Consider the following 17334-nt stretch of genomic DNA (forward strand, 5'->3'; position numbering starts at 1 on the left):
GACTTTTTTTATTTTTAGGTATTTCAATTTGACTTTTAAATGCATTTTTGATGTAAAAACATACAATTTGTATGTAACAAAAAAAACATAAAAATGTTGAACAAAAAGATAATTTTTAACTTGGTTTTTAGCTCATCTTGCCAAAAGGGGTCACATGAGCTATTGCCGCACTTGTTGTCCATCATATGCAACAGTTACCTTTTCAGATCATTTTTAAAGTTACTATACCATTATAGTTCACGTCAAACTTTATATTGATTATTAAAGCATATAGATAAAATACTTATTTTTGTAGCCTTTCACTGAATATTGATGGAACCTAAGAGTAAAATGCAAGAAATATCAGATATAATTTATTTTTTTCATATAAAGCCAGGATTTTGATCAATTTAGCTTTCATCATAAGTAACTTCTTTTTCGATAATTATTTCTTCCACATATTTGGGAATTTCTGGTTCCATTCTGTTTGGTGAGTCTTGTGGAATTGTTGGTCTTAGGATACATCCCCGATCCACAGGCTTTAACACGAAACATCTCATTAAGGCTTTAAAGGTATCGTCATTAAAACCTTTTATCTCTCCATTTTCAATAACATCATACAGAGGTAGACTGTCCTGTAAGAAGCAGATGTTCCTGAGGGGATTCACCTCGTCAGCTTTCCACAAATGAAGTGTATTTAATTGATAAGAATAGATAGAGAACAATCTACCATCTGTCATTATTGTTTGTGTTGTAAATGGGTAAGTTATATCAACAAAGGTGCTGAAACCTACAAAATAAAATATATCATAATTAGCTTGAAAGAAAAACTATCAGTGCATGTATAAACTAAAATTTAGTACATGTAACTCTTGTTTATATGAAATAAAGTCTGTCAAATCTGTGATGCAAAACCCTTAAGGAGACCACAGAACTATATGGAACAATTTGTGATTACCATATATCCCTTACCCACATAAATATTCTTAATGTTTCATTCACCCTATGCTGATGATGAAGACATGATTTTTGCACAAATATAAAGTTTGTGTTGGTCTCAGATCTTTATTAACTTAGATAGCCAGAGGTCTGTGGTTATCTTTGGTACTCTTGTTCCTTGTCTCAATTAAAACTGGCTGCAATGATTAAGCTTATTGTGCTTAATGATGTTACGGTAAAAACCAACAACTATTCAATATTTCAATAAGAACAAATGTAATAAAAAACATTAATGTTGATGTTACAGTTCATTTATCAAACAAGAAAACTGAACTTTGTTAACGTTGTTCTCTACACAATGAAGTAAAGATACTGCAGTAAAATATGCAGTGAAATGTCTCTATCATAATTTTCGGTTCCTCATTTAAACTGGCTGTAATAATAAGCCAATCGTGCTTACCAACAACATCCGATCAATCTTTCAAAAGATGTAAATGTAATTATTAAAGTTAATGTTTAAAGTTAATCTGTCAAACCAGGAAAACTGAACTTTGTTGTTCTTTGTATACATGCAAGTAAACATACTGAAGTAAAATATGGAGTGAAGTGAATCATGGCACTGTCTATCCTACCTTGGTTGTAAGCTTGAGCTACAGTGGATATAAAGGCAGTGTTCATTCCAAAGTATTTCAGTGATTCAGCAGCATTTTCAGGTCCGAGATTCTTCTCTAAATATTGAAGGTAGGATAAGTTACGTGGTAAGAAGGAGAGATTTACAAACTGGTATGGATCTTGTGGAACATAGCCTACAAAATATAGAAATACAAACACTAATGAATTTGTTCACAGATATATCTTCACTATGACAGTTCAAGTCAATATGAGTTGAACCCTATAATGAAAAATATACAATGAATCTGAATAATTCATTGCCATCAACAATGTTCAATAAAACTGAGAATGGAAATGAATTTTTCAACAAAACAAAGTTACATTATTGACACTCAATTAACTATAACCTGATGTCTACTGTTCCATTGATATAGAAAAAAATAAAATGCTTCGCTGAGAGCAGCTGATATCACTGCAGAGGTCGATCCTGAACAGTTGGGTCAAGTTTGGAAAAAATATTCAAGCTTGATACTGTCTGAAAATGAATTGTGATCTAAATTTTGACAGGATGTTGGTTTCTGACACAAAATAAAATGTGGTCAAAGATCTTAAAAATTTGAAATGGAACATTGAATTTGCATAGAATGGTCTGATATCCAAATTCTAACAACATGGTTAGATTCAGCATATAAAAAACACCAATATTTTTATTTTAGATGAAATCAAACAAAGTTTAATTTAGGTCCCTTCAAACCTTAATATGGACTTAATTGAAAACAGGGCTCAAAATAAAAAATCTAAATCCACATTGGATTCAGCATATTATACAGCCACAATAATTCAGTTTTTCATTAAATCAAAACAAAATTTAACTTTGGACCCTTTTGACATTGATGTAGACCAATTCAAAAATGGGGCCAATATCCAAAATAGTAACACAAGGTTAGAGCCCCCAAATACTACAGACTTTAATTTAATCCCATTAAAATTAGTTAAAAGATTTGTATTTACTTTCGATTGAAGATTTCTTGATACTGTGCAATACTGTGCAATTTAAGATTTCTGGCTATTGCGCAATAATGGGCTTTTGCACAATTGAAGGTTTTTTGCTATGGGGCAATACTATGCAATTGAAGATTTCTAGGTATTGCCAATCCTGTGCAATTGAAAATTTCTTGCCATTGGGCAATACTGTGCAATTGATTTTTTTTAAATGCTTTCAAATTCAAGTATTGAAACTGACACTTAGACCCCAATAGCTCAAGTCATGTCCTGTGCCCACAGCTGTTGAACTTTTGACCTTTTTACTTTATTGCTTCACTTTTAAACTGCACCAGTAAACTGTTGAGGCAGATGTATGTTACACCAGCTAATATCAGACTCTTGTGTAATATTTCCTGTGACATGTACATAACTAAAAGATAGCACCATTCTACAATTCATTATATATATAAGTTATTTTCACAACTTTTCAAAATATTCCATAGCAAGCATCTTTCAGCATACCAATTTACTGTACAAGCTTGGTATCTTTGAGGATTTTTTTTGCATTTTTTTTACTATTATTTTTTTTTAATGACGAATTGCATTTGTCAATTATATCAACAATTGTTAATGCATGTCTCAATTTCATCTTCTGTTAGGTGTAGTACAATCAGCTTCTTACTAGTCAAATATACAAATTGCAGGTTAATACATGTACATGTAGAATTTAGAAGAACTACTGTAATAACTTGCTGTTGACTGTTCAATTACCATTATTCTAAGAGATACAACTTTGTGGTAGAAATGAATAAAACAGTTTTGAAAAGTACATAATTTCTTATGCACATGTATGACTTCCATACAGACATACAATATCTAGTACCAACCTGGATCACACTTTGGTTGGACCCAACCACTAGGGGTTCCTAACACATTAGGCCTTAGTCTACATTCTGGATAGGGTTCACTTGTACACTTAACATCATCTCTCGGTAGAAACTGAAAAGACGAGAAAATTTAAAAGATTACATAAATAGGCTATAAATGAAATAAAATAAGAAACTGTTGACTTGGGAAGAGCACAATGTTTATAAAGAACTAGGTTTTAAGTACAGCATGAAATACACATGTAAAAAATCTCATGATAAGAGGTAAACCTGAATACCAAATGCCTTAACAACATATTTTATGGATGATTTACATGATTAATACATTGTATTACAAAAATGTATAAAAATTTAAAACTTATAAAAACAATTATTTAACAAATGTATAAATGTTAAACAATGCATTTAACAATAGTCTCTTGGTTATTTTTTTTCAAATTCTTATTATATTTAGTTCTTTGCAACTTTGAAATCGATTTGTTATTATCATGCCTTGCTCACATTATGACAGTTCCATGTTTAGTAAACTATGAAATTTTGATAAATATAGAACATATAGATTAACAACAACAGGATAGCATCTTTTTCATAAGTGGGGTGAGTTGGCATTTCTAAATTCATTGTGTTTTATCGATTGACAAGAAACAGTAACATGTAGATATACAACAGGAAAGCATCTTTTTCTTGAGTTGGGCAAGTTGGCAGACCTTATTTTAGCTGGATTTCAACCCTTTTCATACAGTGTAAGTGGGACAAGTTATCCAACCTATTTTCAATGGATATTTTACCCTTTCAGTTAAGTGGGGTGAGTTGGGTAACAAGAGTAGGGCGATTTTTAGAAAGTGCGGCGATATGTCATTGATTCGAACAAACAGAATATGGACATCACTCCGACATTGTATGTTTTAATGCTCAATTTCTGCTTTAAATGATAATATATGGACTGAAGGTTTATAAATACCTATGATACTATCATTTTTGCATGATCCAATGCTCCGTGTTGAAGGCCGTTTCTTGACCTATAATGGTTTACTTTTATAAATTTGTATTTGAATGGAGAGTTGTCTCATTGGCACTCATACCATATATTCCTACTTCTATCAAATATTATTTCAAATGGCAAGTATCTTTACTTAAACATATTAAATATTTTTTTATTTTATTTCTAGATATTTCCATTTCTTGTACACTTCTCAGGAAATCTTATAAAAAATACATACATACATTTACATTTTAAAACCCACTGCCATTTCATAATTTCATAATAGATCTTTAGACAAATAGACATGTTCATCACAACTAGGGCATTCAAAATAAACAAACTCTATACAAATTTGGTTATTTAAACTTGTTGAAAGTGGGAATAAGTGTTTTGTATATACAAGTATCATTTATATGTTTCAAACCCTGTCAATTTTACCTCTGGTAATGGATTTGCTGTCCGTAACTGACAGCTTAGCTTGCTTTGAGACTGATACTTTGAATAGTTCTGAAAAAACTTTTTGGGAAGAGGCCATGTCGGAATCGAGTAATCTGTCTTTGCTTTTTCATAGTTTCTCCATGGTTTTATTGGTGGAACTCCATATCTATCCCAATAAGCTGCAATTTCTACTTCTGGATCAAGTTGTAAATCAAATAAATGTTCATATTTAGTAGAGAGTACTGTAACCAAATCAAAAACCAAAGATTTAATTAATTTAGTATTTAGAGCCTCTGGCTTTTTAGGGTCATACATTTTGCCAAGATGTTGAACTAAATACTCCTGTTCCACAAGAAGTTTATCCTGGAGAATAGTTTTAATGTCTTTAAATTCATTTTCAATATCAATTTCTATGTTACTGATAACTTCTGGGGCATCATTGATGATAACAGTTTTTGTTTTGTCTTGCTGATAATCTGACAGGCCAGTGTTTGCCTGGATTGAATTGTATTTCCACAATTTAGAACCATATTTTGAATCTTTGGTCGCCAAAAAACTAAGGCGCTCCTCAACAGATGCCATACTTTTCCATTTTTCTCCTTCTTCATGCCAAGTCCATGCTATATCTCTGTCCATTTCACCCCATTCCCCAGGTGGGTATTTCGGTTTAATGGGGGGATAGTGTGATTCATTGTCTCGTTCTTCTGCTTTCTGTAAAGCAGATGATTGATTTGACCTTGAAATAAAGCGTCTATATCTAATTTTGTCAAATAAATTAAAAAGTCGTGATCTTGTTGTGGAGGTCGCCATCTTCGTTCTGATCTTGGTAGGTAGTGCGATTAATTGATAGACATTAATAATCATAAAGCAGACGATTTTATTCAAGCGTTTGGATGACGATGATAAGCCACATGACATAAAGATGGAGAACGTGCCGGTTGGAAAGTTATCTGTGGAAATAAATTCAAGGTTTACTATTATCATAGCTTATGTCATGTCATTTAAGTTTGGTCATTAGATTTTCCATCAGTTATATTTACATCAAACCACTTAGAATTGAACAAGAATCTTTTATATCTGATTTAGAGCCCATAATTATAGAGTGATGAATGATGATGATCATATGATTGATGGCATGAATCAGGATTCATGAACATTGCATTGAAGAGCTAAACGAATTCTAGTCACTTCCGCACCTTAATCTGCTCCAGCTCAAATTGGAACATGGTAAAGTCAATGTACAACTTTAACATTGCTATGTGTCCGCCATTGGCATTACTGGACATCACAAAGGTTCCCTTATTTTCTTTACGTCATAGTACAAAATATAATATGAGGCAGGCATTACCTGTGATTGGGGACGAAGTCTGTATAAATTATTTTTTTTAATTACCACATGTTGATAAAAGGAAATACTGTTACATTTCTGATATTGGTTCTGTTGTTAGGGATTTAGTTATGACGTTATTTAAGTTTTGACGTCTTATTCAATGTAAACAAAGAAACGCTGTTATCAGATAAAGTTTTTTTCATATCAAACAATTGTTAAAAATGAATTGGGTGTTGAATTCCTTCCTATATATGTCATGTTTGTTGATATGTTGATAAATATATATACATTTTATTCAAAGTCTCATGAATGCAAACAAGACCAGAAAAGAAAGTAGATCTGAAAAAAAAGTTAATGATTTTGAGTTCATTAGTAGAATGAAATTCAGGAAATTTGCTCGATTTTTTTTTTTTTTATTGATTTTTTCTTCTGTAATTGGAAAAGTGATTGTTGTATGATATCAACAGTTCAATATAGACAGATTCTCAGGTCAAATTTCCATATACATTTTGTATACCTACAGATAAGGTGCAACGTAAGAGGGTAGGAATGCCTTTACTGTTGGTCAACATACATCCATTTTATGCCAGTTTTAGCAACAAATTGGTTCAAATTTTACTATGATTTGTCAAAATATGCTTATAATTTATGAGCGGTCAGAAATAATTTTTGTAAGCAGTTGATTTTTTTTTTGTCTAAAAGAACATGAAGAAAGTGTACATGTTATCATCATGCACAAAAAAATACTGTTAACATTAAATGGCAAGAATTTTTACAGTTATTCAGACAGTAAACTAACTTATTGTGTAATTTAACTGCTTAATATCGCAATGTTCAAATCTTTAAAATTGTGCCAAATTGACAAACCAAATTTGCTTAACACTTATTTTGACAAATATAAACCAAACTCAGACTGCTAAAAGAAAATGTTTATTTCACTTTTTCACTTTCATTAATGATTTAACAAAAACCAATCATATATTATTTGTATGCTCCACCTACGATAGTAGAGGGGCATTATGTTTTCTGGTCTGTGACTCTGTTCGTTGGTCCCTTCATCCATCCGTTCGTCCGTCTATTTGTAAGTCAGTCTGTGCGTCCGTTCACATCAGGTTAAAGTTTTTGGTCAAGGTAGTTTTTGAAGAAGTTGAAGTTCAATCAACTTGAAACTTAGTACACATGTTCCCCATTATATGATCTTTCTAATTTTAATGCCAAATTATAGTTTTGACTCCAATTTCATGGTCCACTGAACATAGAAAATGATAGTGCGACGTTCAAGTTCAAGTTGTTGGTCAGGGTAGTTTTTGATGAAGTTAAAATTACATCAACTTGAAACTAAGTACACATGTTCCCTATGATATGATCTTTCTAATCTTAATTCCAAATTAAAGTTTTGACCCCGATTACACGGTCCACTGAACATAGAAAATGATAGTGCGAGTGGGGCATGTACTATGGAGTGAGTATGAACACATTCTTGTTTTTCTATATCTTGAAGCTAGTGTGCCCCTTTAATAAAAAAAAGTTTGTCATAAATCCATAAGAGAACTGCTACCAAACTTTATGGATACTATAGATAAGTGACAAACTAAGATGTGCTACTACCATGACTACACACTATGATACCATCTGATTTCTGTTGTTGTTGCCATGGTAAATCAAAGTTTAACAATGGCAATTATGTTTATCAGAAAATACTGCATTAAATTTGGAAAACTTGAGTCTGCAAATTTTGATTAATTTAGATTGATATTTGGAAAATATTATTGGGATTATGTCATTGTATGTGTAGAAATCAGACGAGAGATATAATTCTAACAGAGTATCTTATTTTTTAAGTCTCATGATCAATACCTTTACCTGAATTAATTTTGTTGTTTTATGAACAGCATGTGACATAAGTGTATATTGATTCTTATTCTTATGGATAAAATTGAGAATGGAAATGGGGAATGTGTCAAAGAGACAACAACCCGACCATAGAAAAAACAACAGCATGAACAGCAAAAGGTCACCAACAGGTCTTCAATATAGACCATTTAACATTTGGAGCAATTATTACACTGTTCTTATATTTAGAGAATTATAATTATCCAAGCTCATCTTATTGTCCTTTTTTGTATTATAGATATGGTAGAATTACAGACAAGTTTATGGGAAGTTATGGAAAGAAACCAGACTATTATGCCAGAGCATCAGGAAGAGTCAATTTAATTGGTGTGTGATTAAATTTGTCAACAAAAAACTCACTTATTTTCATCCGATTCATTTGACAAAGAGGCACATCTTAATTAAAGCTTTGGATTTCTACCTGTACAGTAACGTTTAACAGTCCTAACTACCCATGAGTGTCTTGCACAGACAATTTCAGGTTTTGGCACCTGCATTATGTCCACATTTTTATAATGTAAGGGAGATAATTTGGTAATAAAACAGGATTCAAATTATCTCCCATCCACAATATTAGGACTATTGAGGTGGTGGATTTCTGAATCTTCATAGTCTTGATAGAGGGGACAGGACCTCGGGATTGTGTTTTTTTAAAGCTCCAGATTTTGGGATTGATCCTTTTTGGATCAAGGATTATTTTTTTTCGAATTTCAGGATGTCAGGATTTAAATTTCTTTAAATTGGGGAACTCTGGATTTCATGTTTTTAAGCCCAGGATTTGGGATCAGGACTCCTCTGACCCTCTTCTTAATGAAGTAGAAGGATGAATTAATGGATATATTATACAATTTGCCTTGGTTTACATCAAGTATTTATTTATTATTGTCATGGTTTAAATTATATTTCCAGGTGAACATATAGATTACTGTGGATATTCTGTGTTGCCAATGGCAATAGAACAAGATGTTGTAAGTGCTGTATCATCAAATGACAGTGGTCGTCTTCAGTTGGTTAACACCAACCCTGAATATGGGCAAGTTCTTTAATACTTATTTCAAAATCTGACCCTTTATTTTATTTATTAGTTTTTTTTTGTCAAACAAAAAAAAAAGTTTTTCAAAAACATTGATTTGGTTAATGTTTAAATGATCACAAAATGTCATTTTTTCATGTTTCAAACAGGTAACAAACCCTACATAAGATGTTTTAAACATTTATGTTTATGTTTGCAAGTATGAAGCAACAATGAGAAAGTTATACAGCAGATAATGGACCTTAAAAAGTGAGGATTTACAAAATGGTTTAAACTTTAAATGATCTTTAAGATAAAAGATGGTTAGGAATAACTCATAACTGAAATATTTTATCAGTTTTATGTAATGAAATAATACAACTGTTTATTTTAGCTCATTCATTTTGATTGCAATTTTATGACAAAGTCGAAATGTGTGTGAATCAACAAATGAAATATCTGAAAATTAATCTAATTCAGAATGTTTGAATGTGATATAAATAATTTTACCATCAACAAAGAGAAACCAGTATGGCATAACTACTTTCTGTGTGGACTTAAAGGACTACTTGAACATTGTAAAGTGACCAGTCCAAAAGGACTACAGTGTGTTGTAGATGGCACTATTCCTAAAAGCGCCGGACTGTCTAGTTCTAGTGCATTAGTATGTTGTGCTGCGCTAGTGACTATGCATGCAAATGGACAAACACTTTCTAAGGTATAGCAATATTATTCCATTCTGAGAGATTGAAGTATTTGTTTATTGGAAAGTGGTATCGTCTGAGTTTGGTCCCTTCTTTTAGCGCAAATGTGTTTTGCAATAATTCTGTACACATGAACTTCAGACAGTTTTTCTGAAAAAGTGATTTCAATTTCTTAACCTTGCATAGGTAATATTTTCAACATCTAAACAAGTCAATCCTCATTTTTTGCATTTATACTGTAAGACATTTGTCAAATGAAAAAATTGTGAAAGAAATTTTCTGCATATTTTGATATGTGATACATTGTAATACGATGGCAGACAATTTCTTTTGTATCTTATTCTTTAGGTAAATAATTATTTCAACCAAAAAATTGTTATAAAAAGATATCATCAAAAACAGAATAAATAACAAATTAACATTGAAAGTTTTTATCATGACACTTAGAATTAAGTCTACTAGAATAAATTTGTTTGGAAATTGCTAGCAGTTGTTTGCTTTCTTTAACATTCTCTTACAATATATAGTGAGCGGATTTTTCATGTATATACTATATACATGTAGTTACATAGTTATAAATATGAAAGTGTGACCAGCGCATGTACTATAGATACACATTCTTGCTTTGGTTTTACATAAGAATGTTTTTAACAATAAATTTGACAGTACATATATAACATATTATCAGAACTACCTATATATTGTAGAAAGAACTGTCTGACATGTGTGCCCACTGTGAACGCTTCATAGGAACAGAAGGAGGGGGAATGGACCAAGCAATATCGTTTATGGCAAACAAAGGCACTGTAAGTACACAGAAGAAGGGGGGATGGATCAAGCAATATCTTTTATGGCAAACAAAGGAACTGTAAGTACACAGAAGGAGTGGGGATGGATCAAGCAATATCTTTTATGGCAAACAAAGGAACTGTAAGTACACAGAAGGAGTGGGGATGGATCAAGCAATATCTTTTATGGCAAACAAAGGAACTGTAAGTACACAGAAGGAGTGGGGATGGATCAAGCAATATCTTTTATGGCAAACAAAGGAACTGTAAGTACACAGAAGGAGTGGGGATGGATCAAGCAATATCTTTTATGGCAAAACAAAGGAACTGTAAGTACTGAAAACTGACACCAACTAAGGAGGGTATGCTTGTTTTTAACTTTCCTTCAGTCTGTGTTCATAGTGTTTGTTCCTTATCACTTTATCCTCATCTTAAAAGTAATGAGTAACTTCGTTTTCTTTTGTGTTTTTAATTCCTGAGATTTGTGCTTAAAAATCTAATTATTAATAAACCTGGAAAGAGATGAAGAATTGTAGATTCATTTATTTTAGTTCATATCAATTTTTTGTGGTTGGAGAGAAAATTGCTATTTCATTGGATTAAATTGGTACTTAAAGTATTTAAATTTTTAGATTTTTAATATGTATCTATAAAATCCATGACTGTCACAATTGACATCCCACAAACATAAATGAAAACTGTATTAACGGTTGATATTGAACATCAGCTCTATTTATGTTTTTAAATGAGAACAGAGTCCAATTTATTGTAATGATTATTTGACCATAAAACACTGATGGTTTTCTGTATTATTCCTCTTCTAAAAAGTATTTACTCTTTATAGGCCAAGTTAATAGAATTCAATCCACTGAAATCTACAGATGTTGAACTACCAGAAGATGTGGTGTTTGTGATATCAAATTGTTGTGTAGAACTGAACAAAGCAGCTACATCACATTTTAATATCAGAGTTGTGGAATGTCGACTGGCTTCACAGGTACATTTTTTACTTATTTGTAACAATTAGACAAGGTTACAATTTGAAATGTTTTCTGGCTTCATAGTTTGATATGTTAAATTTAGAATTAGGCAATTAGATCAAATGACATAAAAGTTTATAGTAACTATAGATTACCATAGTTCAGTTCGGTTTGAATTGTATGTAGAGATATTCAGACAATTGTAAGTTTCTTCTGAGCAATATTGATTCCAAATTGACATTTTTTTTAAAATAAATATTGAAAAAATCAAAATAGAAGTGACCAGTTGCAAGAAAATTATTTTCACATATAAATGTAAATTTAATATGCATTGGTTTGCAGATAATAGCAAAGACAAAGGGATTAAAGTGGAGGGAATTTAAAAGATTTGCTGATGTACAGAAAGCATTAGGATTAACTTTAGCTGAAGCTGTTAATGTGGTTAAGGAAATACTACACCAAGAGCCATACACAAAAGAGGAAGTTTGTGGAATTCTAGAGGTTACTGCTGATGAACTTGCTCAAACTAGTCTCAGTGCAAACACACTTGATGGTAATAACTAAACAAGCTTTTTATATTTTGAGGGAGAAGAACAGTTGAATTTATTTTCACAAACTTTTCCAGTTACTTTATTTCAACCTCTGCCAAAATCCACTTTGAAAATTCTTACAATATTATTTTCTATCATGAGCTTTTGAGCTCCATTAACAAAAATGTCTGCCTAGTACAGTAACCCAACAATATCTGTTATTAAACATATGCTAAAGCAACTTGAAATACTTCATGAATAATCTTCAACTTTGATGTTCAAAATATATTTTTTGTTTAAAAGTTGTTTGATAGGGTTGATAATTGATTAAATCAAAATTATGACAGCTTGTGCTAAAATATATTTGACTATACTATAAGAAGTGAATATAATTATACATTACAGTTAAAACATTTAAGTTACATGACAGAGCCACCCATGTGTTTAGTGAGGCCAACAGAGTATTACAGTTCAAGAAAACATGTGACTTGAAACCAACTGATGCTTCGGTTGTCCTTGGTAACCTAATGAATGACAGCCATACCAGCTGTAGAGATTTGTACCAATGTAGCTGTGACGATTTAGATAGATTGGTGGATATTTGTTGGTGAGAATAAGTTATCAGGCTCTTATGAAATACTAAATACGAAATATTTTATTAAAGAAAGCTCAATTATGAACACAATCAATAATAGCATAGAAATTGCAAAATATAGCATTTAAGCAATCTCACTGAAATTACTACTACACATGTAACAAGTGGCTTTGAGCGTTCCTTATGAAGGTAAATTCAGAAAATCACTTCGGACACAAGAAACTATTAAACATGTTGTTATTTTTATACGACCGCAAAAATTGATATGACATTCGTCATGGTCCGAAGACATTTGGTTTTCACACTATAACTTTAGTATAAGTGAATAGAAATCTATGAAATTTAAACACAAGGTTTTTTTTTATCCAACATATACAACAGTACAGTTATCAAACAGTAAGTTCATATATATAAATGTAATATAATACAACCTATTAGAAAATGTATAGAACTTGAAAATAACTTTTTGTTTGGATTTTATAATTGTATCTTCTAAAAAGGACATACAAAAAAATAAAGAGAATTAATAAATAAAAAAATAAAAGATGATAAAGAAAAAGAAAGGAAAAAAAAAAAAAAAAAAAAAAAAGCTTGATTAAACTTGTCAAAACATTTATTTTTAATTGATATCTTCTCCAAAATATGATGATGCTTTATTTTTTCAATCAATGCTGTTCAACTTAATTCTCCTTTAAAATATCGTGTATTATATATATATTGTTGAATCCAGAGAAAAATATTTATTTGAGGGTCACCTTGGTAGATTCATGATAAACACAAGGTTTATGACCATAAAAGGAAGGTTGGGATTGATTTTGGGAGTTTTGGTCCCAACAATTTAGAATTAGGGGCCAAAAAGGGCCCAAATAAGCATTTTTCTTGGTTTTCGCTCAATAACTTTAGTTTTAGTAAACAAAATCTATGAAATTTTAACATAAGGTTTATGACCACAAAAGGAAGGTTTGGATTGATTTTGGGAGTGTTGGTCTGAACAGTTTTGGAATAAGGGGCCATAAACAAGGTCCGAATATGTGGGGTTCTTTAATATGCTGAATCTAACCATGTATTAAGATTTTTGATATTTGGGCCTGGATATCAAATTGGTCTAAAGGGTCTGAAATTGAACATTATTTGATTTCATCAAAAATTGAATTCTTGGATTTCTATGACATGCTGAATCTATTTAGATTTTGGATATTGGACCATAATAGGTAAATGTTCAATTTAAAAAATTTAAGTTTTTAAGGTTAAGTTCTTAGACCACATTCATTCTGTGTCAGAAACCTATGTTGTGTCAATTATTTAATCACAATCCGAATTCAGAGCTGTATCAAGCTTAAATGTTGTGTCCATGCTTGCCCCAACTGTTCAGGGTTCACCTCTGGGGTCGTATAAAGCTGTGTCCTGCAGAGCATCTGGTTTAAATCTGAAATACTGAAAATTAAGAAATTATTGCAATATTTTTATTATTGCGAAATTGCCACCGTTTTATAATTGCAATAATTCAAACTTGCATTTTGAACTTTTTTTATGAATCAAACAATATTTTTCTGAATATCACAAAAACTAATAGTGCATTTTAGTCTAAAATGAGTACTTGCATGCTTCTGTCATGTTTTGATGCACTTCACTTATTATGGGAAATTGACTTTATTTTCTAAAAGAACTTCAAAATAGGGCTCAAGTGGTTATCCATGAACACTAGTTATTAATTAACAGAATTGTTTTGTCAGCAGAACAGGAAACATCCACCAAGACCTTTAAATCACTGTCAATATTTCTACATATGATTCCAAAGAGTTTACCATTGTGTTTTAAAGCCATGATAAGTTGCTGGTATAACCTATATTTTGTTACATATTTGGCTTCCTGCTAGCAATAGCATTATTTTTGGATAAAACTTAAAAGACCAGCGTTGTTAGACTTGACCATGGGGACCCATGCACATTTTGTTTAATCATTGTCTTATAAAATATGCTGTAAAAATTCAATGCAAATCCTGCATGGTTATATATTCCCAAAGTGTTGCATGGTAAAATCAAGTTGTCCATTGCCAGCCTCACATTATTAGATACTGTGGATTCATTTATTTTTGTTGGTATCAATTTACGTGGATTTTGCCAATCTTTTCTTTCAAAGCCTATGGAACATTTGTTCTTCATTGGACATTTGAATTTGTTATTAACCTGTACCCATGAAACCCATGAACATTTGTACTCAACGAATAAGAATGAATCCACAGTAAATACAATATGTTTGATTGATATTTTATTATACATTTCCTTATTTTTTATCTTGAAATTTAGTTATTGTAAATCTTTATGACACAATATACCTTTTAATGTCTGTATTTTTTCAGCCAATCAGGTGCTCTTGGATCAAGACTTACAGGTGCAGGATGGGGAGGATGTGCTGTTTCCATGGTTCCGGCCAATCAAGTTGATTCTTTTATAAAGTCAGTTACAGAAAAGTATTATGGAAAGGATGACAGACTGAAGGAAAAAGTTACAGAAAATCTGTTTGCTACACAACCAGGTGGAGGGGCTGCTATTTATGTAGAATGAAATTAATAAGAAGTTGACTACTTATAACATTGTGATAACAATTGTGTCTAGTCTAATTTTGAAATTGCAAGGACAATAAAATGTGGGTTCATTTATTAGAGGTTATACATGCTAAGATCATTATAAGTTAGTGCTATTACTAGGTGGTGTATAACAACCCATGAGGGTTTTGTTTTGTCTGTGTTACTGGATTGAAACTTCAAGGGAACTATGGTGTTAATGAGAAGGTGATGGACAATTAACCTACTTAGATAAACATATTATACACATATATTGACTTTTTATATACTTTTATTCTGTTAAAGTTTATTTATATGTTTTCAATTTACTGTGGATTCATTTATTTTCGTGGGTACCAATTTTCGTGGTTTGAGGAAAACTTACATATTCGTGGATATTCAATTTCGTGGTTTTGGCAAAGTACACTCATTCCTTTACAAAATTTGTATTTCGTTGAACATTTGAATTCGTGGTTCTCCTCTACCCACGAAATCCACGAAAATTGGTATCCAACGAATTTTAATGAATCCACAGTAATACAATTTATTTTTTTTAATTTGCCGTTAAAATTGATTGTACTGTTTAATCAGTCAACAACAGGTCTATCAGCACAAACCAATTTCGTATTGTTTATCTTCATATAAACTTGAAATGTTTTATGAAATTAGATGTGGATGTTGAATGTACTTATGGATTTTAGACTTTGTACTGTAAATTGTAATAATTATATGTACTTGATTTATGCCATATATTTATATGATAAACATTTATATTATATATTAAAATTAATGTTTCTAATTTTTGTTTTCAAAATGTTTTCCTGTTCAATTATTTTCTGCATTTGTGATGTAATGGATAGTGTTTTTGTCTGGAAGCTAATGTGGGTTGGAAGTTCAAATTATAGTTGTTCAAAGGGAAAAAACTTTGTGGAACAAGAGCAATATTCATTTGAATAATAAAAATGTAACCCATTGAATCACCTTAGAACATTAAATCAATTAAGAAAAAAAAAACATCTTCCCAGTGCACACGCTGAAATGTCTCGCCTTCTTTACTAATCATAGATATTATATTGATAGTCCTTAATATAAAGCTTTACTACAACTATCCAGCAATCTTTACATCATCCAAGAAAATGAGGTCAAGTTCATATAAACCAAACTATAAATACATGTACATCTTACAATCATTCAATACACTAAATATAGTTGACCTGTTGCTTATAGTTTCTTAGAAACAGACAAACATGAAAACTAAGCATTGACCAATGAACCATGAAAATGAGGTCAAGGTCAGATAAACAATGCCAGACAGACATTTACACCTTTCAATCCTTCCTTACAACTGTAGCGGGGTTGCTTCCCCTCAGTACAGGTAGAACATATAAAGCCAGTCTTAATCAACTGAGCTAGGAAATCAATTCTTTGGCTCAGTGGGTTAACGCACTGACTGTCACGCAGACGACCGGGGTTCGAATCCCGGTGGTGACAATATGAATTTGTAGAGTAGACACGTGCTCTACAGTTACATTTGGCGCCCGACTAAAAAATCCACGATGGTTATCTGGAGTATAGCCAGGGTTTGTGTTGTTTAGAGTCATATATAAAGATATGATGACTCTTGTGGTGGGGGAATAGTGTAGCGGGGTTGCTTCCCCTCAGTACAGGTAGAACATATAAAGCCAGTCTTAATCAACTGAGCTAGGGAATCGATTCTTTGGCTCAGTGGGTTAACGCACTGACTGTCATGCAGACGACCGGGGTTCGAATCCCGGTGGTGACAATATGAATTTGTAGAGTAGATACGTGCTCTCCGGTTACACAACAAATATATGTTTGACCTATTGGTTAAGAGAAACAGACCAAAACATAACACTGAGCAATGAACTATGAAAATCAGGTCAAGGTCAAATAAAACCTGTGATAATGACATGTTCATCATAAAATATTTATATGCACCAGATATAGCTGACCTTTTGCATATAGTATTAGAAAAAAAGACCAAAATTCAACAACATAACTTTGACCAATGAACCATAAAAATGAGGATAAGGTCGGATGACATCTGCCAGCTAGATGTGTTCACCTTATAATCAGTCCATACACCAAAAATAGTAG

General features: G+C 31.6%; 2 protein-coding genes across 2 annotated transcripts; one reads left to right on the plus strand and one right to left on the minus strand.

Moving 5' to 3' along the window:
* Nucleotides 1–340: 340 nt before the first annotated feature.
* On the minus strand, nt 341–5674 carry LOC134714613 (large ribosomal subunit protein mL65-like). Its single transcript, XM_063575999.1, has 4 exons — nt 4822–5674; nt 3402–3513; nt 1551–1724; nt 341–769 (listed from the first exon to the last, which is right to left on the minus strand). Exons 1-4 carry the CDS (start codon nt 5629–5631, stop codon nt 390–392), a joined length of 1476 nt encoding a protein of 491 aa, XP_063432069.1. The 5' UTR covers nt 5632–5674; the 3' UTR covers nt 341–389.
* On the plus strand, nt 5632–16019 carry LOC134714614 (N-acetylgalactosamine kinase-like). Its single transcript, XM_063576000.1, has 9 exons — nt 5632–5790; nt 8283–8371; nt 8954–9077; nt 9537–9774; nt 10468–10566; nt 11393–11545; nt 11871–12081; nt 12464–12665; nt 15013–16019. Exons 1-9 carry the CDS (start codon nt 5744–5746, stop codon nt 15215–15217), a joined length of 1368 nt encoding a protein of 455 aa, XP_063432070.1. The 5' UTR covers nt 5632–5743; the 3' UTR covers nt 15218–16019.
* The last annotated feature ends 1315 nt before the right edge of the window (nt 16020–17334 follow it).

This window comes from Mytilus trossulus, chromosome 4 (genome assembly GCF_036588685.1).
Source record: "Mytilus trossulus isolate FHL-02 chromosome 4, PNRI_Mtr1.1.1.hap1, whole genome shotgun sequence".
NCBI classification, from domain to species: domain Eukaryota; kingdom Metazoa; phylum Mollusca; class Bivalvia; order Mytilida; family Mytilidae; genus Mytilus; species Mytilus trossulus.